The sequence below is a fragment of the Calonectris borealis genome, chromosome 17 (assembly GCF_964195595.1).
Source record: "Calonectris borealis chromosome 17, bCalBor7.hap1.2, whole genome shotgun sequence".
Classification (NCBI taxonomy): Eukaryota; Metazoa; Chordata; class Aves; order Procellariiformes; family Procellariidae; genus Calonectris; species Calonectris borealis.
In genome coordinates, this window is record NC_134328.1 from 17,243,879 (window position 1) to 17,270,355 (window position 26,477).

A 26,477-nucleotide genomic window follows, 5' to 3' on the forward strand; every position below is an offset into this window, starting at 1 on the left:
GCCCCGCCCCGCGCGCCCGCCGCCCGCCCGCGCGCGCCCGCCCCGCCCCCGCCGCCGCCGCCCGCCGCCCGCCCGCCCGCGCGACTAACGGTCCGCGCCCGCCGCGCCGCCGCCCCGCGCGGGAGGAGGATGAAGGAGATGAAGCAGCGGAGGAAGAAGGAGCGCACGTGGGCCGAGGCCGCCCGCCTGGTGAGGCGCGGGGCGGGGGCGCCGCCGCCCCGCCGCGGAGGGCCTGGGGCGGGCCCCGGGGAGGGGGCGCGGGGGCTCCGCCGGGCGCCGGGGGGCCTCCCCCCCGGGGGCTCCGCTCGCCGCCGGTTCCGGCCCCTCCTCGAGTAACGGCGCCGGCGGCGCCGCCCGCGGCGGGGTTAGGGGGGGGGCGGGCGCTGCGCCCGGAGGCGCGAAGCCGGGGGCCGGGTCTTCCCGGGGGCGGGGGCGGTGTCGCCGGTGCCCCCCGGGTCCCGCGGCCGGGGTCTCCTCCCCGGTTGTTTTCCTTCCCGAGCCGGGTGGAAAGGAGAGGGCCCCCGGGGCGGGGGGCCGGGGCGCTGCAGGGGCGGTGCGAGCGCAGCCCCCGGCCCGCCGAGGGGGGCTCCGGGACGAGCTGCCCGCCGTCCGGGGGTCCCCGGGGCCACCGCGCCCTCCCGCCGGGCCGCGGCCGGGCCGTGGCGGGTCCCGGGCCGGGCGCTCGGGGAGGCACCGTCCCGCCGGTTCGGTGTTTGCCGGCCCGGGCAGGGCTGGGGCCGCTCTCGGTGCGAGAACGGTTCGTTTTCTTCCTTTCAGATGACTTAAGGCTGAGTGGGAGGAACCGGAGCCTCCGGAGAGAGGCCTGGCCTGAAGCCTGGGCCCTGCTGCTGTCAAAACTTTCTGGTTTAATTACTGAGGCGGCAGGTTCGCTCCGTGCTCCAACAGTGCCCAAAACGCAGGCGGGGTGAGCGGCGCGCGGTCGGCTGCCCGTACCGGTGACGGCGCTGAGCCGTGAGCATCGCTGCGGTCAGCCGTTATTTTGTCACTTTTGGTTTTTAGGAGACGTAGCTGCGGCTATGTCTTAGTCTTTTTGTCTTTGAGAATCTGCTTGTTGAAAGCTTCGCCTTCCAAACGCAGGTCTGCTTGACGGTGTTTGTGCGGGTCTGTGGGAGCACTGCAGTCGTTTGACCGTCGCGATGGGAGGAGGATGATTTCCCTCCATGAAGCGTTTAAGCCATATCTGTCTTGAGCCGCGTTTATAAACTAGGAAATGTAAAAAGAAAAATAACTTCAGCGTCTTTCAGGTAGCGAGCGTGAGCTGGTCAGTAGTTTTATTTCAGGGGTGCGTTCGGAGGTGTTTAGGCTTGTCGCCTGGCCCGGAGTGCCGCTGGCCGCCGCTGGCCGCCGCTGGCTGGAAGGAGCTCGCTCTCTTTGGCCTCTCGGTGGCACAGGCCTGTGCGGGTGCGGGAGTGCGGTACGTGGAGCCAGGGATGGTCCCTCTGCCCGTGGCCGGTGTGAGCGGATCTCTGCGGTTTCCTCGCCGTAGCCCTGGTGCTCAACTTGTGAGGATATGGGTGTACTTGCTGTGTAGTGGATGGACATCTGTAGAAGCGGATTTACAGGGCTTGAGGGTGTTTTGTTTCCTTGTTTCTTCTTTTGTGTGTGTGTTTATTTTGCTTTTGCCTGGCCAGGTTATGCATTGGAGCACATAAACATTCAGAAGGAACAGTATGGGTGAGTCCAGCTGAGACTCGTGTCTGGTATTGGGGGTGTTCGGGGTAGGTCTTGGTGCTCCTTCTGAGTAAGATTTGTTTGGCTATCAGAGTGTTTTCTTACTGCTTGCCAAGAGGAAACCTAATCAGACAAGCATCTATCTCCCAGCAACTTGCATAATCTTTTGTGTGTAAATTATAATATTTTAAACCCACATGACTTTGCTTGAAAAACTGGAAAAGAACATAAGCTACCCACTGTAGAACTTCACTGCAGGAATCTGGTGGTCTAGTACTTCATCGTGCGTTTCTCTTTGAGATCCTGGTTCTGTGAGCCAAGCGCGTCACCGCCGGTGGCAGGGATGCTTTCCTGGTAGGTGACCTCGGCGGCAGAGGCAGTGCTAGGTGACCTTGCACAGAGTCACCTCATTCAGTGGTGAAGTGTCCTGAGCTCTAACAGGTGAAAAAAATCAGCATTTATAAGCTGCCCGAGGCAGAACTGTGGCTCTAAAGCTGTCTCCTAATACGCCTCCTCACCCTCATTGTGTGATGGGAAAGGGTCTCTTCACAAACACAGTTCTTCTCGCCTGTCTTCTGGCCAGAACCTCAGACATGGTGGGTGCATGAGATGTCTAAGCCTGAACAGCATCTTAGAGCCATTGATGAACCAGAAATAGAACGATCTCATACTAGATTATCCACTTAGAGAGACCTGCAGTTGCGTAGCTGCACTTCCAGCTTGCAGGACTGATTGTAAATCCACTAAAAATAGATCTTTATTTAACACTAGTCTTACACATGCTCCCTGTCAAAATGCTTTTAATTTTCCTTTCTGACACGCACTATTGTATTTTGTATTCCTCTCGAAGTTTCTGAGAATCACAGGCAAAAGTGCTTTTCAGTGTTGCTGCTCCTACAGAGCTAATACCGTGCACGTTCCATAAAATAAGCGTTTAAAGATTCATTTGAACACCCAGAGCCATAGGACTATTCAACAAGTGCTGTCCGAGCTACATGTCTAGTAAATTAATTGGGGGAGTGATGTAAACTTCCATAATTAGGGACATAGGAACCCTTGACTATCGGTATTACAAATAGTGGGGGGGGGGGGGAATCTTTTTGGGGGTAAGGAATAGCTGGTGTTGTTTAAAGTTGTAGGTCCTGATGGGAAGCTGACGTGGCACGGGCAGTCAGGTTGGAAGGACGGAGGGCCCGCGCTGCAGAGCGGGCTGTGGTGGCTAGGGCTGCAGGATCTTCTCTCCCCCAGTTCTTCCATTAAGCAGTCTGTACACTTAATGTAGCTGTTGATTGGAAATTGTTCCCCTGAGCGTGGATTCTTTTATCTTTATGTAAATGCTCATTCATGCTCAGTTTTAGGCTGTGTATTTTGCTTGCTCTGTCTACCACTTGAGAGAGGTTTTATAAGCTGCGAAGAATTTCCTTGTTTGTCAGAACAGGCATGTTCCATTTTGTGGGTCTTGCGCTGTGATGTGTTTCCCGGTGTCCGCTGTCTGCTCCCTTGGAGTGACGGGGGGACAGTTCATGAGGAAGGCATGGAAACCTCGTAACCTATGGAGGTTTTTTGATGAGGGAAGGAAGAAGTGTGATGGAGCTGTGTTGACTCGGAATTTAAATTGTTTACTCTCTCTGAATATGGCTTATCACTTTCTTAGATCTTTTCTTTAAACTCCTTGTGTTTTCATTGTGGTTTATCTCAGGTTACGTAGTTCTCAAACTTCCATCCCCTACCAGGTTAGCGCCACCGATGCTTATGGTCTTCAAGCATCTGAAAAATACATGTTGGGCGGATATGATTTAAGAAATTCGTTTTACCACAAAGTATAGCTGAAGTGCAGAACTAGAGTGACACGGGTTGGGTTTTTCTCTACTTGCGGAGGTTGGAGACGGTATGGAGATGCAAATGGTGCCCTGCACAACATTTTTTTTGCAGATGTCCTGTTCGTGCGACTCCAGAAGGCAGACTGCAGGCTTTGTGCCGTGCCACGGTGCTGCAGTGACTCAGTTCTAGATGCTGCTGATGTAAATGGGGCATTTGGGTTCCTCCATGGCTTCTCACACAAGTCAAACTGAAAGACAGCGTCGTGTTGCTGACTCCTCTAAAGCATGGTGACAAATGAGGTCAGGATTGTGCATCACTGTGGCCATTACATTAGGGGAATTTAGACCACAGTTACGATGAAAAAGTTCCCGAGTGAATACCCCTTGCTGCTTTTCTCGGACGTTTCAGGCCATGTCCTGTGCCTATATCGCAGTCTTTTTGCCCGATCAGACCCAGAGGTCTGTTGAGTTCAGCGTCTCTTGCATTCAGCGAGCAGCGCTGTCTGCTTCAATGGAAGGCGCAGGAGACGGCGCATGTTAGGCAGCTGTAGGGTAATCTGCTCCCAAAGAAACATCGTGGTTTACATCTACTGCAGCTTATTTTTGTTCATTGTTTCCTGTTTATGTGGGTAATCTTCTTATCCACAGAAATGTCCGGTCCTCTTTCTGAATCCCTGAGTTTCTTGCCTTTAGACGTTTTGGAGCAGTAAGTGCCACAGGCTTTAGAAGGAAAAATGTAATAGCGTCTTTAGTTCTTCGCATGTAAGTGGCGATTCTATTCTTCATATAATGTATGAAAGGATGAGTTGTTATTTATTGTATTGCCTTTTTAATATCTGATTTTACTCATTTTCTTTCAAAGGCAATCAGTCCAGATCTTTTTAGTGTCTCTAGCCATAATTTTTTTCCACATCCTTTACTGTTATTGTTGTCCTTTTCTGAATTCTGTCCTCCTCTGACAAGAATTCTGACTCTTACCCGTGGTACCCTTCTTGAGACGGAGCGAAGATGAAATGAGTGCAGTAATCCAAGGAAGGTACGCTGTTGAATTATACAGTTGTACAGTAATACTTTCATTGGCAGAAAAACACTGGATGCCTTACTGAGAGGGAGGAAGGTATATGGCAGGGAGAACATTCTACATCTTTAAAGGTCCCTAACCACTGTACAGTTTTGGAGGTTGTATGTGGCAGCAGCTCGGGCTAATGTATACTGAAGTCTGTGGTAAAGCTTCCACTGGTTTCATGCTGTGGGGTCAAGGCCAAATTCTGCTGCTTTCTCTCCGTCATGTTTGTATTTCAGTTAATTAGGGACCAGATTAAGGTAAGACTTTTGTGATGCTTACCGTGATCTAATCTTGAGGTAGCCTGAAATTTTTAGTGTGTGTCTTTTGCAGATGAATGAAGTTTTAAGAGGCGTATTATTGGATCTGAACCGCAGCTTATGGAGTAGTTCTGTGAATGCAGAAGCAAATTTTGTAATGACATGTGTCCTTCTGTCTTTTCAGGTGCTGGAAAATTACTCTGATGCTCCTATGACCCCAAAACAGATTCTGCAGGTCATAGAGGCTGAAGGACTAAAGGAAATGAGGTTAGTATTGACGATCTTGTCTAAAACATAGTGTGGAGCATGGGGGAGGCTGCATATGAAGGCTTGTGTTGCTTCGTGCAATTCTGCCTCATCTCCAGCCCACTTTTCTTCTTCCTTTTTTCTCTTTCCAGCATGGTAATTTCAAATGACAGTACAGACATTTATACACAGGTTGTGTTTTTTTTTCTTTGACAATAACTGGAAGCTGTTCTTGGATTTTTTGATAACGTGCAGAGTCCCCTTCGTCTATCTATTGTAAAGTAAATGCCTGTTGCAGATCAGACTTCTGCATTGTGATATACTTACCACTTGTATGGTTCTCTCCTGAGTAGCTCCCAGTAGTTTCTGCTATTGTGACTCTAGCTTGAGAACAGTTTAAGTTTTGTCTCCTCTGATGCTTCATTTCTGGAGCAGACATTATGTTTTAGGAGACTCGAGAAAGTCGTCTTTATTTTATATTACTATACTGGCTTCTGCTCAGATTTTCGAGCACCATGATAGCGCAGCTCACACTGTTGTGGCTCTTGACATTGTATGGAGGAGATGCCCATCTCAACGTGGGTTTCATATGGAAAAGAACCTGATATGGAGCCTCGGAAATGACAGGAGTGGGAGACTGTTTTCCTTGGTTAAGTTCCTGTGAACTTCCATCTGTTTCTGTGACAGTAGTAGAAGAGAAATACAGAGTGTCTTGCAGATCAAAGAAAGTAGGTAACCATGATAGTCCAAATGCCTCAGCTAGTGCTACGTGGAAAAAAAAGCAAGTTTGACTACCAGAGACAGAAAAAGCAGTCTCCTTTGGCTGCTGCCCATTGATTGACTTCTGGGGAATCCAGACGCGGAGACTGTTTCTAGTCTGGCTTCCCCCTCGCCTTGATTCCGTGGACTGTTTTCCACCGTGGCGTTTGCGTTTCCTGAACCTGTACTTTACCCAGCTACAGAAGGTGCACTAATTTCTTCTGGGACCTAACAACTCAAAATGTTAGCGTGTTTTTTCTCCTTGTTTGTGTCTGAAATCAGGAAACAGCTGGGATGTTTGAATAGTGAAAATCGGTGATGCGTACAGGGGTGTCGTGTGTAGGAGTTGCCATTGTTTGGAGAGGGACGGTGCCGGCGCGTGTGGCTGCATCGATATCGGAGCTGTTAGAACGCCCACCTGCCGCTGGCGATCCTTGCCGAGGAGATCTTCACTGGTTTGGGTACGGGTGGTGGTTTCGCAGCTCTGAGTAGAATTCAGACAGGCTTTTAATCAGGACCTTCATATAGCTTTGTTTTAATCGATACTCTGCACCTTTCTTACATCAGTCCTTTTACTTAAGCAGATAGTTGAAGATCTACGTGCATAGGCTGTCCTCTGCTAAAGGTAGTAGCAGGTCTCTCTTCACACACATACATTATCTTGGTGCTCTCCCAGTTCTGACAAGTGACCTGACAGGACGTAACTAAAGACCAGACGTTGGAGCATGTGTCAAGTTAAATTCCAGAGAGCTAAATCGTTCCTTTAAAGGTCGGTGTTTTTCCCTTGGGATATCTGCTTTTCCTTCCCCGGTCATTAATTCTCTGCTTTAAGAAACGACTGTTTTCCTCAGAGCGTAATTGTTCACAGAAAAAAGGCAGTGATCCTGCCTAGCTAAATATGCGGCGGACTTTGCTGTACTTGTACAGAAGCCCTTCCTGAAACTCCATTTCCTGAAGGAAATGGCTCGATGGCTCGAGATGTTTTTCCCTTTGAATCAATACTGAGCCAGCGTTCCCTGGTTTGGGGTCACGCTGGTCTGTTGGGAGGGCCGAGTTCCTCACGGGGGGCATTAGTGGTCCTGCTCGAGCTCGAGCGGCTGATGCTCGAGCCGGGACACTTGGGCTCAGCACCACTGCTGAGTTCCAGCTCCTAGGAGAGTTTTAATTGTTTGCTTTTTTCTCAATTCGGGGAAGACTATTTATTTTGCCATTCTAAGGAAGCGCGCTCTGTGGCTGGTTAGCGTGCTTGGGGCGTCTGTTAAACACAGAAGGGAAAACACTGCCTAACAGGACCGAAGGCTGGAAATTTTTTTCATAGTATCTAAAAGTGATACAGGGTAATTTTGTCTGCTGCCAAGGCTTGTGAAGAAATGTCCAAAAAAAACGCATTCAGGGTGGAAACAGAAATTGTTTTAAGTTTTCAATTTGAGAATTATTTTCTTTGAAATACTTTGTCTCGATCCAGTTTTCAGTTTCACTTTTAATAATAATGAAATCGATGCTGCTTTAATGTCTCTTCCAGGTAACTTTCTGCATGTACGTGTGACGTGTTGGAAAACATGAGATTACGTGGCACAGAAGTCCCGTCAGTGTGAGCGTAGGACGATTGCTTTAACCAGGGAGTTACGTAGGACTTGACAAATTAGTGCATCAGACCTTCTATATCTGACTCTGCCAGTGCAGTTTTGTCTGTGACATGTCAGAAACATGTATGTGTACAATTTATGCTGGTTTTGTTTACATCTTTCTACCGCTGAATAAATCTGGGTTTTTTTGTAAAATCAGTCCAACTCTGAAAGCTTCAAGAAGAGAAAGGGAGGAAACAGGTAATAAAAATTAGAAATGTCTAAAAATGGCCGCGTGTAACTTTAAAGTTGGCATGCTGTTTCCTGTTTTCTGCCGATTGCTTCGTGTGATGTGTTGAGGCTGATGGACAGGTCAAAAAGGAAAGCAGTAGTACTGTTCTGACTGAAGTGCCCATCCCGTAAAGCTAACGAGCATCATCGCTGTTCCCCCCAGTCAGCTAAATGATGCCCATTTAAATAGATCTTTCGGGCTGTTTTCTTGATAAGGCCGTTTCTTAAAACTTACTGTCTTCTGCCTTTCTGTGTTTCAGTGGCACTTCTCCCCTCGCCTGCCTCAACGCCATGCTCCATTCCAATTCAAGGGGAGGTGACGGACTCTTTTACAAGCTGCCTGGACGCATCAGCCTTTTCACGCTCAAGGTAAATGCCGAGTCCCTGCCCTCAACTGAGGGCCAAGGTGCGAGTTCTGCTTGTAATGCACAGCTGAGCGTTGAACTGTCACTGAGCATCACATGAGCTGAATGTGCTGCGCGCGAGATCGTCATGTGGAAGAGTGTCTGGAATTCATTATTTCGTTAGAGCTTGTACCTTTCAGCTATATTCAGTCATATATGATAAATTCCTTTTAAAACCCCCTATTATTTCTTGAATTGCACAAGCAAGATAAATCCTCTTATTCCAGTACTTGGTGTCCAACTCAGGTGGCTGCTTATCGAAACAGTCCCATTCGCTCCTTTTCTGCCAGCCACGAGGGAACACAGCCAACCAGTAAATTAAATTGGTCCAAGAGCCTGTAGCTACAAGCAAAATCTTGATAGGAAAATGTATATTCATTCTTCTGGTTATTTGTTTTGTGTTCCACTGCATTCTGTGTATGTTTAGCGTCACCATTTTCTTCAGATCTTGAGATCTGGAATGTGTTTTATTTTTAGTTTATTGTCCCAGTAATCTTAAATGTTGAAAATGTTTCTGGTCTTGGGCTTTTCTTTTGCAATGTTTTGTACTGTTGGATTCCCTGATAAATATCAGCTTGATAGACAACAGGTATCTGAGCTATTTCATTTGCATCTTTTTTTCTGCTGTCAGAACATTTTGTTGAATTGCCAGATTTTGCTGAAAACAGATTTTGCTGAAAACAGAATTGAAATGGCTTTGATTATACGAGTAGTAAATACATCTCTTAAGCTTACTATCTTAGTAATTGGCCACTCTGATGCTACCTGTTCTTTCGTAGTAAGAATGAGATACTTCTCTTTAATAGAAACTGCTTGCTTGCAGAAAAGTGCATGGAATTATTAAGCTTAGGTATTTTGGATATGTTTGAGTTACTTGTCTAGGAGGTGTCTATGAAGCGTGCTAATAATTTAGGTGACTTCTGTTCCACTATGAGCCCAAATATACTTAAAAATATCTTCCTGCATCAAGGATTAAAATGGAGAAGTTGAAAAAAATTCAGCTTAAAAACTATATCCGCTAAACCGTCTGTTCCCATTGGTTTAAGTCGTAGTGGTTGGGAGGGAGGCCTGTAGCCATCCCAGTTCTGTTTGCCCGTTTAGAAGGATGCCTTGCAGTGGTCTCGGAACCTGTCTGTGCCAGAAGGGGAGGAGCTGGAGGACACAGCAGACGCAGAAAGTTGCGAGTCCAATGAAGCGAGCACTGTGAGTGGTGATAATGATGGTAAGTGTCTAATGACATTAATCTCCAACTATAGGATCTACTTCTGTGTCTGACTGGGTGCCCGTCTCTTTCAGTGTCTCTTGATGAAACCTCCTCTAATGCCTCCTGTTCCACCGAGTCTCAGAGCAAGGGACCTGCTACTACCAGGGAAAGCTACAGGACCGGCTCCCAGGTAGGAAAAAGTGGGACTGAGGGAGGCGCGAAGCCGCTCAAGGGGAGCTGCCGTTACTGCATGGAGGTTGGGTGAGCGTGACAGGGGCCAGTTGTGCACGGGTGCCTCAGAGAGAGTTAAGGGGCTGCCTCCTTGGGTGGGGGTTCACAGTACGGGGAGGGGTCCTACACAGGGCGGTAATCTTGAATTCTCTGCTATTCGTGTGTAATTGTTATATGTAATGACACCTGAAGATTTACCTAGGAGCTAGGTAGTTCTTTAACTGGGAAACGTGCTGCTTAGAAGATTATTTAACTCCTCCGTAATGTCTTTGTTTCTTTGTTTTGTTTCTGGTTTCTTTCTGGACTGCAGACAACCAAACAAAAGAAAAAGACTGGTGTAATGCTGCCACGTGTTGTCTTAACACCGCTGAAAGTAAATGGGGCACACATGGAGTCTGCCTCCGGTAAGCATTACTTTTGTTGCGGTGCTTTTCTGATGACCGTATAGCTAGCTTATCGTCAGTTGTCCCTAGTTATCTATAAGTTTGCCTGAGGATTTCTTTAACACTTGGTGAGAAGGCATGTGACTGTAGAGAGTTGTGTATATGTTTAACTCCATCAAAATAGTTGGTAACTGGGCAACATCCTGTAATAGTGGATCTGTTATTAGCAGATAATTCTTGTATGTTAAACCACTCTCCAAGTTGGGCTTCTGCTGTTCTTGGCATATTTTTATGAAATTGTTTTGCTTTTAGGCTTCACAGGAAGGCATGCTGATGGGGAGAGCAGTAGCACATCCAGCAGCAGCAGCAGCTCTTTGGCGCTGTGCAAAGCCACCTTGCGTAGTAGAACGGAAATAAACAGGGATCCTCCGCAGCTTCTGAGAGGTATCCGAAAGCCCACGGCTGGTAGGTGCTTCTGATGAAAGTTAGAAGAATAATTGGCCATAAAAGCAGACAAGGTTGAAGCCCATGTATATCTGAGAAAACACCAAGGTTCTCTTCCTTCAGAAGGCTTATGACGATCTTGGGGCTCGCAAGCCGGACCTTCCTCCCCGAACATTAGTGAGACAGTTGTTTAAAAGTTTGCGTGCGCTGAAGAGCAGTACTGAATTGTACCCGAATGTGGCAGGAGTGTGATCTCATGTCAAAATTCCAGATGCACATCTATTAATTAGTGTGTTTGAGAGTCTGTCTTCACTTGAATACTTCACTTGAATATATCTTGCTCCTTTTGCTGTAGTAGTGACATGAATTTCTTGCCCATAATGCTGAAATACTTTTATACAACAATTTTATTTTATTTGCCTGTCCTTAAACTACAGGGCAAATGAAACGCAACAGGGGTGAGGATATCGACTTTGAAACACCTGGTTCCATTCTTGTCAATACAAACCTGCGAGCTCTGATAAACTCCAGAACCTTTAATGCGCTCCCATCGCACTTCCAGCAGCAGCTTCTCTACCTCCTTCCAGAAGTTGATAGACAGGTACGAGGGTGCAGCACTTGGGTGTTTTCCGTTCGCTGCATTGCCTCTTGCTTGCGGGACGGCTGGAGCAAATGTTTTCTGTTTGTCCTGGGTTTGTCCCGTAGGTTGGGGCTGATGGGCTGATGCGTCTCAGCGGCAGTGCTCTGAATAATGAATTCTTCACCCACGCTGCGCAGAGCTGGAGAGAACGACTAGCTGATGGTGAGTAGGTCTGCTTTCCTAGGTGGCTGGAGAATAGGTACTCATTTTATGGGATTTTTTTGTTTTTCTTTTACAGTTAATGAATGGGAATTTAGTCCAGCTTTGCAGTGTATCTGGCTATGTTGCCCCCAACTTTTCTTTATTTTTTTCTTTTTTTTCTTTAAAATCAAAGATGCATTTTCCTTTGGTGCCATGGGACCTTCTGAATGAAGTGGTGGAGGTGTAAAGTAGTGTCAGACTTATCTTTCCTTAAATGGTGGCCTCTGTCTGGTAAAACATGAAATTTTTTTTTTTTTTCCAAACTTGCTTGTGACCATTGCCCTTAAGGAGTTGCAGGCAGCACCACAGTAAAGTGGAGAGCAGGGCGATAACAGAAAATCTGTCCTTCGTACATACAGCTACTGTACTCTACTGTTAAAACACAAAAGGTTGCATTTGCAGAATCAGTTTTGTTTGGAACTCAATTTCAGTCTCTTGCTTCCATGTAGGTGAATTCACCCATGAGATGCAAGTTCGAATTCGGCAGGAGATGGAAAAGGAAAAGAGAGTGGAGCAATGGAAAGAGAAGTTTTTTGAGGACTACTATGGACAAAAGTGAGAAATTTTACCTCATCTACCCTGTTTTGTCTGTGTTTGTGCAGGTGGCAGAGTGTGTTTCTGCTTGTGGATAGCCGAGAAGATGCAGCATAAACTCCTTGAAAAAATACAGGTTGTGAGGTGAATCATTCAGGCAGTTGCTCCAGGGAAATCCTTCGTGGAATTGGCTGGGTCACAGCAGAATTTTGTAGCCCATCTATTTTGTTTCCAAGACAAGTTAATATTCCTCGTTTTTCCGTCACAAATCTTTACATTTTCTTATTTTTCCCGTTCCCTGTTATAGTAATGTGGGATAGCAAATGTATAGGTTATTTCATTGCAGACTGACTTGATGAGGTTTTGATGAGTCTCTGCTTTGTGATCTGTATGTTACTATGTATGGTGGCGACAGTACAGCTATAAGTAAAAGATGAAATGCTTAAATGAGCTAGTTTTTGTGTTTGCCTCATAGGTTGGGCTTGACGCAAGAAGAATCCCAGGAGCAGAATTTGGTGCAAGAAGATGCTGAGAACAGGACAGGACTGTCTGTTAAAGGAGAAGCCAGACTGCCGCGCAGTCCTTCTACACGGCAGAGAGATGGGCACTTCAAGAAACGCTCCCGGGCCGACCTGCGGTGCAGAGCCAGGAGGAGCCTGTACAAATTGCGTGAACCTGAGCAAGCAGAGACTTCCAAAGAGACCGCTTCTGTGGGAGCAGATTCCTCTCTTCATAAAGAGACAAAGCCTGAGGTAGACCTGAAGAAAGATGATCTGACGAGTTCTTCGGCTGCAGTACTGAAGCCAGAGAGTTCAGAGTTGCACCTCTCTCCAGAGACTTCCAAATTACACAGTAAATCGGAAGATCTGTCATTGGCAGCTGCAAACAGAATTCCCAGTTTGCCCCAGGAGAACTCTGCTCGGGAGTCGAAGGACCAGAAGAGGAAAAGCTTTGAGGAGGCTGCCTCTGCGTCCTTCCCCGAAAAGAAGCCCCGGCTTGAAGATCGTCAGTCCTTTCGTAACACAATTGAAAGTGTTCACCCAGAAAAGCCACAGCCTACTAAAGAGGAGCCAAAAGTCCCACCCATCCGGGTAGGAAAGAGAATTACAGCTGCTTGGTGTCTCAGGGCTGTCATGCTCAGTAGCATCATAACATTATTAAAATGTCAAGTGTTGTCGTCTTAAGAGAAGAAGTGGAAGGGTTTCATTGGTAGAGCTGGCTAAGTACCTCTGATTACCACAGTTTACTATCTTATTTAGACAGGCGAAGAATGGAAAATCATTCCAAGGTCTTTGCACAAGAGCACAGGGTAACCTTGACTTGCTCTGTAAGCTTGCATTTCTGTGGATACAGAAATCGCTTTTCCTGAAGCTAGCTGACTTGTTGCAAAAGAGACCTTCGAGTCATATTCTTTATCCTGTGTAGTTTCTCGGTTCCTTTCCTTTTGGGCAGAATCTCAGTATTCCTTCTGAATTTTCCCATTTTGACTAGAGGTGTCCATCTTGTTAGCTTCAGGGTAGTCATCCTGATGTAAAGGGGGACCATTTTGATTTCTGAAGATCTGAGTGCAAGTCACTCATTTCGTATTTGTCTGCTGGCTCTGGTAAAACAATGTTAATATTAAGCGAGCTTTACATATCGCGTGACAGAGCGCATAAGCAGAGCTTATGGGGAGCATGCTACTTCTCTGCCAAAATTAGTTTTTAAGTTGGAATCTTAAATTTTTGTTGAATTCTTGTGATAAGAATTGTGATGAACAGATGCTAATAAAACGCATTTCACTGTCTGAAAATGGTCAAGTGTTAGAACTAATTGCTTTTCCCTTTCTTTCAGATTCAACTTTCACGTATTAAACCACCCTGGGTGGTTAAAGGTCAGCCCGCTTACCAGATATGCCCCAGGATCATCCCCAACACGGAGCCCTCCAGCCGGGGCAGGACTGGGGCCAGAACACTCGCAGACATTAAAGCCCGTGCTTTGCAAGCCCGAGCCCAGCGAGAAGCTGCTACAGCCGCCATTGGAGGTGGGGGTGGCCCAGGTGGAGGGAGAAGCGCTGATGAAGGAGGTGGTGGAGGAGAATCCAGCAGCCGTGCAGAGCACAGGAGATCAAAGAGAACTCATGGAAAGCGTTCGTCAGATCTACAACGAACACAATTACTGTCGTCTCTCCATCTGAATGGAGGAAAGGCTAACTCTGAGGTGGCTGCTCAGGAGGCTGACCCGGATTCCTTCGTCTCTTCAAGACAAGACCCCTTTTCTTCAAAGAGTGAGGGAAGTGGCGTTCTGGGATGCACCGCAGGCAGTAGCTCAGGGGAAGCTCAACCCGGCGACGGCTCACCGAGAAGGCAGCTCTGTGAGGCTTTAACTGGGCCGTCCTTAGACAATGCAACCTCTGAGAGGCAGGAGGAAAGCCCTGGGCAGCTCCTCTGTGACCCAAGGACCGAAACCCCATCTTGTGTTGCATCACAGGAGAGGCCGAGTACAAAGCTGAAACGCGTGGTTCCTCCAGTAAACGGCCTGTCGTGTTCTCAGGTGCGGGGAGCTGTGATCAGTCCTACGGGAGAGAGGGTTGTGTCAGAACTCAGAGATGTTAGTGCTCCCGCCGGACAGCTGGATTGTCATCCTGATGTGAAGGAAAATCCCTCCAGTTGTCCTACTCTTCCGCCAGAATTGTCATCAGGTGGTAAAGAATGCCATGAGCCAGAAATGGTACCTAGATTTAGATTTAATGCCTCTGAAACATTTGTGGAAAAATGTGGCGCTGATAGTGGTAACTCGAAAACGGTGACTGCTGGAGTGGAGAAGGCAGTCCCGGCACTGTATGGCTTCTCGCACCTGCAGGCAGAGAAAGAGGGAGATGGCAAACGAAGTAACGAAGAACAGAATACAGAGTCTCTGGTGAAACCCTCTTTACACGATGACTTTATTTCTCAAAATAGGATAGATACCTCTGAAAAACTTCTGCAGCTGAGGGAGAGGTGCCCCGGAACAGAACCAGAAAATGCGCGTCAGCCACCGAGAGAGACTCCAGAGTTCGAGACAAACGGAGATGATGAAACACAGAGTACACACAGTGAAACAACAGATACCGCTTCAGATTTTGAAGGCGACATAGCTGATGAGAATGTCGAGATGGATATATGTTTCAGAAGTGTCAGCTGTAGGGAGGTGGCTGGTAAAGACTCCTCCTGTCACAGCAGCACTGAGAGTTGTGGTAGGATTAGATCAAAATCATCTGCGGAAACAGGTAGTCTGGCCTATGTGGACTTCCCTGCAGTCGCAGCGATGAGCGCTGCACCTCCGTCTCTGAGATGGGGACCACAAGCACCGTTGCCCCAGAAAGCCGAGCGGCCGAGAGGTTCTGCTCGCCCCGTATCCTCTGTTGAAACCAGCAACCCCTTGGTGATGCAGCTGCTTAAGGGGAACCTTCCACTGGAAGAAGTTCTCCCAGTATCTCACGCCAACATCAAGCTGGAAACTACACAGCCACTGGACAAGCAGTCAGAAAGCCTCTCCCTGCAAATGGAGGGCAGTTGCTATTTTGGCAAAGAATCTTCTCCGGATGTAGGAATAAAGACGAGTGCCCTAAGCAGGAGTGAAGACTTCCAGTCAATGAGATCTTCCATAGATCCCCAGGAGAAGTGCGGATCAGGGGCAGCATTGCCTAGAGCCGAGGATGTGGAGGATCAGTCTGTTCCAGAAAAACATTCCAAAGTTGGCTCGACTTTAAGCTGCCAAGACCAGCTGGCAAATGTGGTAAGTGCCTCTCAGAAGCCTGGAGATGTGGGCCCTCGGGAAAGAACATTTTCTTCCTGTAGCTTTGAGGAGCAAAAGGAGTTGCCCAAGGTCCATCGGGTGCCACAGCACAACCCATTAACAAGTGTCGTCACAAATAAAAGTCCGGAGAAGTTGGACGCCTCTACGGAGCCTCAGTTTTTATCTCCAACTGTAACTCCCCTTGGTCCAAATCAGACAGGGGGTACATCGGTGAATAAAAATTATGTTGGAGTTCAAGGCAAAAAACTCTTTGGTTCAGGTTTTCCTTGCAGCCCCAGTGTTAGACTACATCACTCCAGGGCTTTGGATCAAGTTTCAGCCATGGGAACCTCGTCCCCCAGCAAACAGATCCCTCTGAACAAGAGCTGTGCGTCAGGAGAAGGAATGCCAGCTGCGAGGGAAGGATGGACTTCAAAGCAGCACACCAACACCCTGGGAGGAGTCAAAAATGAGAACGTGTTGGCACGCGGCAGCCCAGCCAAGAGTAACGCGGAGAACCGGAAGGATGCAGCACAAAACCCCGTGGAGCTGACTGAGCATTTGCAAAGCGTTCCGCTGGTTATGGACTTGCCATTTTTTAAGTTTTCGAGGGAACCAGGAAAAGGACACAATCACCCTTTGGAGCCTTCTTCCATACCCTCTCAGCTCAACATCAAGCAAGCATTTTATGGGAAGCTTTCTAAGCTGCAGCTTAATTCCACCAGCTTTAATTATTCATCCAACACTCCAGCTTTTCCCAGAAGTCTTGCTGGAAGCATGATGCAGCTCACCCACAAAGCGAACTTTGCTGCAAACCATAATACGTCCCTTTCTGTGCAGATGTTTGCCGACAGCAGCAGTGTTGACGAGATATCGTTCAAGTGCTCCTGCAGCCTTAAAGCCATGATCATGTGTAAGGGCTGCGGGGCGTTTTGTCATGACGACTGTATAGGACCCTCTAAGCTTTGTGTATTGTGCCTTGTGGTGAGATAATAAATTATGGCCATGGGACAAATTGTATATTCATTGTGTGTATTTTGATAACGACTGATCCTAAAGCCTGTACACAAAATACTACTCTGTTTATAGTAGAAATGCTATTACACTTTGTTTTGGTGAGGAAAGTTGACTTGCCTTCCCACGGAAATCTACAGTGCAAAACCCTTTCTTGCTCACGGTTACACTCCACTACCCGGGCTGCGCCCCGCTGGAGCATCCTTCTGCTTGTGCTATCGTGGAAACGCTGGCTGTGCTCCGGTACGCGTGCTGAGGCTAACACCTGAGCGAGGCCGCTTGCTGCGGCAACCCGTGGACCCTCTGTCGAGGAAGTCTTTACATCCAAAGGACCTGGAACAGGGTGTTTTCTATTTCAGGGCTGCGCTAGGTGAGGCCCTACAGTCTTCCACTCTCCCCTTCTGCCATCTCCATTCTCGGTTTGTGTGGGAAGCAGCGCTGTGCAGTAAGCGTACGCAAAGAGCTGCTCTGCCGGTGACGGTTCTGCACGGGCTTTGGACGCTGCGGCAGGACGTGGTGCCCAGTAAAGCGCTCCGCGGGCGGCTGTGGAGCCGTACACAGCTAACCGTGTGCTGGATGGAGCCAACTCGGAGGATGCAAGGAGGGAAAAAAACGTGGCAGGCGCCAACCGAATGCCTTCTGCTGGTCTGCAGGAAGACGTGTGCCCGGGGAACTGTGTGCCTGGCTGAACTCTTGGACCAGCTGAGGCGACTGCCTCCTTTGGCTGACTTGCCACAAACCAGTGTGAAATGTCAGAGGTTCCTAGAAGCTCCTTTGTGTGGCCAGCGATCTCTGCATTGCAGCCCTGCAATGAGGACCTGAACACGACAGCATCTGACCACTTGCAAGCGTCTAGCTGTGCATCTGTGTGACGATCATCTAACATTTAAAGCAGTGTTTTTTCCTTTTTTTAAAATTTTCATTCTTGGATGTATAAAGTGAATTATTTGGCTCCTGTAAGTATCCTCTATGCATCTGTTTGATCATGTATTTATATGTTGTACACAGTACTGGCCAACTCTGTAAATGGATGTAATGTACATAGAACATAAAGGGTTCTTTTTTTTTTCCTTGGATTTTCAGGCTCTACAGCAGTATTGCATTAAAGTGGTGGTAGTTATTAATCTGCATCTGTAGTCAGAGCCACTGTATTCTGTCTTGCCTAACGTGAGGCTCAACATGCAAAGGTGTCTCTCGGTTCCGACAGCCTCCCTCCCTGCCCGGCGCCGTGCAGGCAGACTGTGATGTGCGGACTCAAGGATGACCCGATGGGATTTGCCGACTCGAGTGTACTTCACCGGTCGCCCCTCTGAGCTATTGCCGGTTGTTGCTGTAACTGATCTCCTAGAGCGTGGCCAGAGCTGCGTCGCAAGAAGGTGAACATCCTTGTGCATCCTTAGATTGAGAGCAGAAACGTGACTCTCTTCCTCTTTGGAGCAATTGCTAATCAAGAGTGAATTGCTTCCGCGGGGGGAGAAGTCAGCTGTTTTATTTAAGCAGAGAGTAGCAAGAATTGTAGGGCGTTTATTTTTATTTTTTCTTCTTGTCCCTCTTCTAGCTCTATCCTACCTCCCTTGACCATGCACTTTTTTTTTAACCGTACAAGTCCCTGTTTGAGATGCAAGCCTGAGGGATGCAACAAGTTTAGTCTCCGAAATGGTTTATCCTTAATGCATCTGACAGCCTCATGTTGCGGGAACGGGAGAGGGACCAACAGACGTGTGCACACGCGCCCGCGCCCGGGCTGGACGGAACCGCGGTGTTGGTGAAGGCGGAGCAGAGGCGTGAAACCTGCTTACCAAAGATCGGGAGCGGAGCTGGGGGTCTGGCTCTGCCTCCTTTGGGGCCACTGTAGTGTACAGATTGAACTGGTCTGGTTTGCAGAGCCCTCCGGGGGGCCTGCTCATGTATGTCCCTTGTGGTATTGGAAAAATAAACACTCTGTAAAACCTGCATTTGTGGTTTCAATCCTCTTTTTCTGAAATCATCCTCTGTGCTCTCTAAGGCAATATTGCTTCTCCTGTCCTCTTTTTTAACTGGGAGTGTTCCAGAGCTCTGCTCAGATGATGAGAAAGGGGGGCCGCGTTGCTGTCTCGGCTTCGTTAAATCCTTTTTTATGCACTTGCAGATGACCGAAGACAGCACACCTACTGCAGACGCGGCGCGCGGCTCTTGGGAAATAGATACCCTGAGGGCTCCGAAAGCAGCAGCGCGGCTCTGGGACGCTGCGGGAGCGAAGGCTGCGGCTGCACGAGCCCCCGCGCAGTAACGGGGGGAGGAACCTGCCCTGCCGGGGTGAGGGGCAGCAGCACCGAGACTGGCCCCAGTGTCACGGGCAGATCTGGTTGCTGCTGTTACGCGGCTTTTATGTTACCGTCTTACTCGATTGTTGGGTAAATGGATCTGAAAGTGTCTTCTAAAGAGCGTAACAACGTGACACCGGTTATACTGTTTATTGAAACTACCTGTAAACTTATTGATCTGTCCTTTCCCTCTTTTCTAGGCAGTAAGAAAAGAACAACACGAATTATTACGTTACGTGTCTCAGTTCTGGTCTCATTGCGGGGATCTTCTGCAAGGCAGACGGTGATCTCATAAATTGGGCAGCGGGGCTGTGGGAGTGCTTAGATCCGTTCGGTGATATAATATCTGACTTCCTTACGTTCTGCAGTGCTGCACTGTTGCCACGGTGCCCCGTTCCCCCAGTTGCTCCACGTCGCTAATGCCGGGGGGCTGGTGGGCACGAGTGCAGCAGCAGTGAAGCCTAGCGGCTTCGGTCTGCTTGCTTTAAAAATCTTGGTGAGAAGGAAAAGGGGGCAAAGCCGAGCATCGCTGCGTTTGGGTGCGAAGGAAGCTCTGGCCCAAGCATGGGAGAAGGTTTGTGGTTTAAACTGCATCGCTCCCGTCAGCAGTCAAGATTTACCTGCACGTGAGCGCCGGTCCCGGCTGCAGCCCTGCAGCGGTAGCAACCGACCCGCCAGAAACCCGCCGGCCGCGGCTGCCTCCTGCGCGCCCGCAGCGGCTGTGGCACGAGCCACGGGTCTGCGCCAGCACAGGAGCCCCAGCCAGGGCAGTGGCTGGTCCGGCAGCAGCTTTTTGGGGAGAAAAAAGGCTTTTACGGTTTTTGGTAGTTCATTGACTTTCTCCTGACTCTGGCAGACTTTGTCTGCATACAAGGTGTAGTTAAAGACATCCAGATGATCTAAATATGCTAAAAATGACTAATGCAGAAAATAAGTAGCGTTGTTACTTAGGTAAACTTTAAAAGCGCTAAATAACTGACAACAAGTTTTCTATTTTATTGGTGTGGTGGATGATGATGTCAGGATTAGTCACCTCTAGAATAGGGGAGCTTGGAGGTTTCAAGAGTAAAACCCTATTAATGTCAGAATTTCACACACAGCAAATATAAATTACATTTTTTTCCTCCATTATATTTCTCTGATAAACAATAGATTTTCTCTCTCAGAGACTGCTGTTTGGTCCAGCTCTGCGGTGCTCTGGAGCGATTGGTCGGCCGAGACGCCTGCGACCGTGGGGCTGCGGAAGCAACGGCAGCGATTTCCAAAGGTACCGAGAACGGGTCTGCACAGCGGTGTGACCGAGCACCGCTAACCTCCACGGCTTGCAGCCGCCTCCCTTGCTCCGTTGGAAATCTGGGAGCAAAGCTTATCCAGAGGCTCAATGTAACTAACCCTGACCGTGTCATGGGCGCACGGGAGGTGCTTTACCTGAGCCTGCCACAGAAACCTCACGTTAGCTCTGTGTGCGCAGAGCGCTCTGTGCCACGCACACGTTCACCAATCACTGTGGCGGGTCCATTGGGGACGTGCTGTCCCGGGCGAGTATTTACAAGCGCAAAGGTTCAGGTGGGTCCTTTTGGCCATCGCTCACGGCTGCCGCAGCAAACCTGGGGACGGTCCTGCCCGCGCTGCGCCGCAGGCACCCGTACGCGAATCGAAACGCAGTGTTTCCACCAAAGCTGTAAACCCATTTGATTCATCTCTCCTGGGTCCTCCTGTCAGCCAGCCACTGATGCAAATCAGGAGATTTTTATCTACACAGTGCTTTGAGATAAACATTTTATGGATGCAAAGGTTTATTATACTTAGTGAATAAAGCTGATAACGAAAAATCAGTATTTTCCATGAGGGAGAGGGAGAACTTTCCACAAACTTCAATGAAAACTCCGTTGTTGGTTTTGTTTTGTTTTGTTTTGTTTTTTCACAAAAACCCGACACTTCACAAAATTAATTTTGTCAAAATATAAGTTAAGCATGAAATTTGTGACTAGCCCCACTTGTGAGTGCTAACGCTGCTCTCTATGGTACCCGCGGCTGTCTGTTAAGGAATGGAAAGCACAGCTTATGTCAAAATTATTGAAAGTTTGGTGTTTTTTTTTTTAAACACCTAAATTTAGATCCCGCTTTGGTGACCAATCGCACCGACCTCTCGCACAGCGCGTAGGCTGGGGCTGGGGAGCGAACGCGGGCTGGCGACGGGGCGAGGGGCAGCGGCTGGAGAGCGCCTGGTGCCAGCAGCACCCAGCGGTGCTCGACAGTGGAGGAGAAAGCCCTTTTAGTTATACAGTGTTTATTAAGTAGATTCAGTCTTATATATGATATACAGATTCAAAAGAAAAAAAAAGGATTCCACATACTTATGAAATCAGTGCATTTAGCAAGTAATACCATGGAGATAACAGCTTGATTAACAGCTCATTGGTCTTTGTTAAGTGAGGGGAACAGGGAGTTGGCCTGTGCTAATCATTCCACAAACAGAACAGAATTAAGTTGCATCACATATATAATAGACACACATTCTAAGAATTAAAATATTAAGCCACATTTACTGGAAAAATCCACAGTATATAACACAAATAACTCTTATCAAGCTCGTTGAGGAGGAAGTGCTCATCTGCTTAAGAGCCACATTAAGTTGCATAGGTGCCTATCTGCAAAAATATCATTTCAAAATGAATCAATTGATTAAGCAATAAAGTGTCACCTTAAAAGCTGGATTAAGTGCCATATGCTTTCTATCTGAGCCCTCAGGACAGCACCGCCTTTCCAAAGAGGTGCTTTTCTTCTGCTTCGTTTCGGAGCCCCCCGCCTCCCGAGGGAACACGCTCCCACCCTTTCCATCTGAAATCAGCGGCCAGCTCGGGTGATTTCACCAGGTTCGTTAAAGTATGTTTCCAATTACGCTGATGAGTTTTCCCCCCTGCTTCCTCGCAAGCCCCCTTGGCTCGAGTGCTCTTCTGCGTTGTTTGAACCCTACGCTGAGCTCGGCAGCTGCCACCCTCCTGCCTCGGCCGTCAGGAGGAGGGCGGTGAAACGGCAGCACCGTGCGACTCTGCCTGTTTGCGTTCTGGTGCTTCAGTTAACTGAGCTCCGGATCGTTTGGATCGGTTGGAATTGCAGCCAATCCGTAAATCGACTACTGGAAAAAAATACAATAGCTTGTGCAAAACCCAAAATTGCTTAAAGGGTGTTCCAATTTTGTGGGGTCTTCCTTAGGGTAGGTGCGTGTGTCAGTGGGGGAGTGAAGCTGTGGCTTGGTTAAGCAGACGAACGGGGTGAGGTGCATCTTCCTCTTCAACAGCAGGTCTTGCAGAACACACAGGGGCCGGGAGTTCTGTACATGTAAACAGTACACTTTCACTGAGTCCAAAATTAGGAGCAAAAATACAAAGGTTCACATTGGTCTTAGGTAGATACAGGCGAAGAACTGAGCTGTACAGCTCCGAAACAACCAAACAAAAGTTTCTAAAGCACCACTAAATTATATAAAAATCAGACCATGGACGGATTGTAGTTGGTATTCTGGTGAAATACTATGCTACCTTGTAAAAAGTTTTACAAAAAATTACAAATCAAAAGTATATTAACCCTCTGAGTTCAAAGCAGCATTTTTTTTCATGAACTGGTACTAAATCCGACGGCCACTCATGGAGGGAGGTGGCCCTTTGGATCGGGGAGGTACAAGTTACGTCTGCTCGCAATCCCGGGAACGCTCTCCCATGTAGAAACACCACCATGGGAACCGCACATCCAGGGCAGGATGGTTGTGTTTAAAATAAAATAAAATAAAATAAAAAAAAAATCTATTTTCTCGACCAGTGATTAGCTTTTCTTAAACAAAACCAAGAACATCCAGACCATTTGCTAACCCAGCATTCTCCTTCCACCTCTCAGAATATCTGGAGAGCCAGTGTATTCTGCTCCTGCTCATTCCTTCTCGTTGAGAACCCGGACTAGCGATTCCTGACCCCGTCCTGCCTAGCGAGAGCGCAGGAATGTGGCTGTGAAACAGTCCCGGAGCACAGAGGAGCCGCAACTGAGCATGGATCAGCTGAAGAGCACTGAGATGTCTGTGGAGCTCGCTCCAAAGAAACGATAAAGCTGCGGCCCACCAGAAAAAAAAGAAAAACAGAAAAGAAAAAGATCCCTGACAGAAATTCGTAGTCAATCCCATTTGTTTCATAACTTGTCACAGATGTGGCTGTCACCGGGGCTTGGGAAATCTGAGTCTGTACCATTCAGCTGCAAGTTATGAACATCAGTTGTGAGGACAGGGGAGACTGAAACCTTCCTATGCAACCATGAGCCTCATCTGTCTTCTACAGCAGTTTAACAAAGTGTAAGAGCTACTAAACTTCAATACATGCTAAGACAAGTTCAAAGGTGATCTGGTAACGACAGCTAAAACTTGTATAAATAAAACTTTAAACGAACTGTAGCTGATGGTGATCTGTCCGTAAGCCCCTGGGTAACCTCTTTTTCAGTGAACTGGATGGCAAACTTATGGCTAAATGTTCTCGATGGCCTCTGGCGGGGAGGGAGGCACCGACTCGGGCGGGATATCGCCGAGAGAGAGAATTCCGGGACAGCGATTGTCTCTGCCTCTCCTTCCTTAACGTTAAGACTTTCACAAATGGCTGCGGTTACATATTTTGTCAAAGGTTTGTTACTTCATGGTATTCACACAAAAATAAATATTTACATAAATTCCAAGTATGGGAGGATGCAGTGGACAAACCGAGCAGGCTTGTGAAGTGCTGGGGAAAGCGCGAGTCTGGACCCTGGCTGGGGGGCTGGTGTCCCGGGCTGGCCCCAGCCCCGCTCTCCTGCCTGCTGCGGGCAGGGAGGGGACGGGCGCTCAGCCAGGCGCGCCTCGGGGCGGCCGCGGTGCTCCGGTTCCAGCACCGGCTCGGGTCTAAGAAGCCACCACCTCACCTCTGCACAGACACCCTGCCTGTGCCCAACGGCCAGGGGCTAGGTCCCTTTTCTCCAAATGCTACAGAAAGTTTACGGTTTGGGGAAAACAGTCAATGCAACGGTTAATCCCTCTGCTGCCGGGCCAGGCAAGCCTGTCCTCAGGAGCCGGTGGCTTTTTCTGTACTGAGACCAAGAGCAGGGCAGAGGTTTTGCTTCTCTTCCAGTGTGTGGGGAGTATAATCGGGTATAAAGGCTACTGAATAAACTGCCCGGGCCTGCCCCCGGCTGGGACCAGCCGCTGCCTCCGAGCTTGAGCCCGCGCCAGCGGCGTCAGCCCCCCACGGAGCAGCAGCCCCCGTCCGCGGGCTCAGAGTGGCCGACAAAGAAGAAAAAAGCTGGCTCCAAAGAGAGAAAATATCTACGTTTAAAAGGAGCGTACAGGGGTTTACACTTATCGAATTCGTATCTCGTGGTGAGGACTCCTGCCCGGGCGGGGGGAGCTGCGCCGGCGCGGGGGCGCGAGGAGGAGCTGGGATCCCCGCAGCCGGGCTCTGCTGCTCTGCGTGGCTCCAGAGCACGTTGCATTGCTTGGCTCGGCTCAGCATCTCCGTGCCTGAGCAAAGTCCCTGGGTTTAGCAGCACTGGTAGTAGGTATTGCACTGAGCAAAACGAAGTGCATTATTGGGGGTGGGGGGTGGTAACGGGGCAGACTACGGTTTTTCCACACTTTGGGAACTGTGGGCTTGTTCCAGGACTGTGAGCAGGGAGGGGGGAGGATCCCGGGACCCGGAGAGGACTTTGCCAGTTCTGCTGCTGAACGTTGCCAGTCTCCATCTTCTGCAGAGGAGCGAGCGGCTCGCCGCGCTGACCTCGCTTTCCAGGCAGAGACCCGGCATTAGCCTTTATTACACCCACGCGGTTCCTAAAGGGTTTATTCTCCTGGTGCTACCCCAGCTTGGTTTCACACGGACTGGAGCAAACAGCCGGGCGCGGCAGGGTGGGGGCGAGCTGCCGCCCAGCAGCAGGACCCCGGCGGATCCGCTGGATCTGCCGGGTTGGTTCCAGCCTCCTCGGCGCGATCCACGCGTCTGCGACACTCATCGTCCCCCAGGACCAGCTCGGCCAGTCCTGGAAGAAGCCCACAATGGAGTGTGAGGTAGAGTACGGATGGTGACCGCAAGACAGTGTTTCTCAGGTATTTCCTTCCTTCCTTCTCTTATCTGCAATGACTTAAATGAGTGCGAGACGTCCTTCTAGCCGGAGATCTGCTGAGCTTGCCGAGTCTCTGCAGGAGATTTAGACCCCACTGCTGCTACGGGACCGCTTAGAACAAAGGTCTAAGCAGGACGCTTGCTTGCTCCGTTGGTCAGCTGCCACCTACGCTTACTGGAGGCTGAGCAGCCTCGAAGTCTAGGGCTGGATGGCAAACTTGATCCCGGTGGGACAAGGGCTCCCCAGAGAAACAGGCAGAGCTGCCTGGAAATTAGTAGTGTAGTGATATGGAATGTGTTATTTCACAGGAATAAATTCCTTCTGATCAGACAGACAAAAAACTGGCAATCTGTACAAACTCAAAAGAATCCATTTTCAGAAAAATAAATTACTAAGGGGAGAGGAGGGTCCATTTCTCAATAAATATGTGATTCAGCTCACCTAAGACTTGGAAATTATCTGGGGATGGGAATCTAACATTTGGGTCCACAAAGGTTATTCTAAATACATCTGCAGCCCCAAACCTCCCCAGGCTCCCTTCTGCCCTTGAAAGTCCCACATCCTTCCAAGCCGCAGGTTTGGCTTCTGGTCGGCTGGACGCACGGGTGTTGGTACGGTTCAAAAACGTGTCCTTGTGCCTGAAGTCCCAGGTGCTCGGAGTGTAAAAGAAAACAGGTCTTTTGGATTCCACCTTCTAAAACTACATGTACCCGCCGCTTCACGGGAGGACGATGGTGGTCCTGAGCAGGACACCGCTGGGAGCCTCTTTCTAGCAGGTATAAATTGTCTTCTCGACAGAGGAGTGATGCAGACACAGGGAGTCAGTTCTGCTGTAAAATGAGGTTTTCCAGTTCGTCTGCGGACCGAAGCAGAAACGCCGCCGACTCTCGGTAGCCGGCGATCAGCTGCCGCACCGCGCTGATCTCCGTGGGGCTGAGCTGGGCAGCCTGCATTCCCCTGCTGGTGCTGTTGGAGGGGGCCGTGCTGGAGGCCCCACCTTTCATGCTGAGATCGGTCGGACCTGCCAAGGAAAAGTGAGAGGGAAGCTCAGGCAGAGCAGCCTTGCCCGCGTCCGTCCTGTCGTGATGAGATCCCCAGCGGGAGCTGCCGCTCCAGGAAGGTCCCTGCAAAGTGCGGCGCCCTGGACAACGTGAAAAGCCCCAGCTCCCGCAGCAGCCAGCCAGCGCAGGCAAGTCACTGCTCCACAACAGCCACAACAAGGAAAGGGACTTCAGAGTCAACGTGACAAAAATCCTGTCCTGCAGCCTGTCCCATCCACTCTGCAAATGGAGGGTTCTGTGGCCGCGCTCTGCCAGGAGCTAAACCTGCCCCTGAGGGTACCTGCCCCACGAAAATCATCTTCCAGGTTCTGATTTTCCTCTGCATATGGCGAGTAACATCCTGCACGGGGCACTTCCCTGGTTTAGTGCCCCATGCCGCGGGGCCGGGCTGTGCTGCGCGGCAAGGAGGAGGCCGGCCCTGCCCGGGCTCTCGCACACCGCCCCGGCCGGCAACGCGGTTACGTGCTCAGCCTTAGG

At 49.2% G+C, this 26,477-nt stretch overlaps 3 protein-coding genes across 14 annotated transcripts in view; 1 reads left to right on the forward strand and 2 right to left on the reverse strand.

Moving 5' to 3' along the window:
* PLAGL2 (PLAG1 like zinc finger 2) overlaps positions 1-19,211 on the reverse strand; it is a 53,743-nt gene extending 34,532 nt beyond the window's left edge. Inside the window, exon 1 of the mRNA XM_075166911.1 lies at positions 19,201-19,211. The gene's annotated coding sequence lies outside the window, so the exon portion shown is untranslated. The remainder of the gene's footprint in view (positions 1-19,200) is intronic.
* Positions 64-18,462, forward strand: ASXL1 (ASXL transcriptional regulator 1). Of its 6 annotated transcripts, XM_075166900.1 has the most exons (13): positions 99-189; positions 778-987; positions 5,020-5,102; positions 7,957-8,065; positions 9,202-9,322; positions 9,397-9,494; positions 9,846-9,939; positions 10,231-10,383; positions 10,800-10,963; positions 11,068-11,164; positions 11,653-11,758; positions 12,213-12,828; positions 13,571-18,462. In XM_075166900.1, exons 3-13 carry the CDS (start codon positions 5,047-5,049, stop codon positions 16,484-16,486), a joined length of 4,530 nt encoding a protein of 1,509 aa, XP_075023001.1. In that variant the 5' UTR covers positions 99-189; positions 778-987; positions 5,020-5,046; the 3' UTR covers positions 16,487-18,462. The 6 variants fall into 6 exon arrangements, 5 of the variants coding, with proteins under 5 accessions (XP_075022999.1, XP_075023000.1, XP_075023003.1 ...); XM_075166898.1 differs by lacking the exon at positions 778-987 and having other exon boundaries at positions 64-189; XM_075166899.1 differs by lacking the exon at positions 778-987 and having other exon boundaries at positions 64-189; positions 10,231-10,362.
* A 1,872-nt stretch (positions 19,212-21,083) lies between the features above and the next one.
* Positions 21,084-26,477, reverse strand: part of NOL4L (nucleolar protein 4 like) — a 65,304-nt gene continuing 59,910 nt past the window's right edge. For all 7 annotated transcript variants that reach the window (XM_075166917.1, XM_075166921.1, XM_075166919.1 and 4 more), the window contains one exon: positions 21,084-25,960. In XM_075166917.1, the coding sequence (XP_075023018.1) occupies positions 25,761-25,960 (200 nt within the window). In that variant the 3' untranslated portion in view covers positions 21,084-25,760. The remainder of the gene's footprint in view (positions 25,961-26,477) is intronic.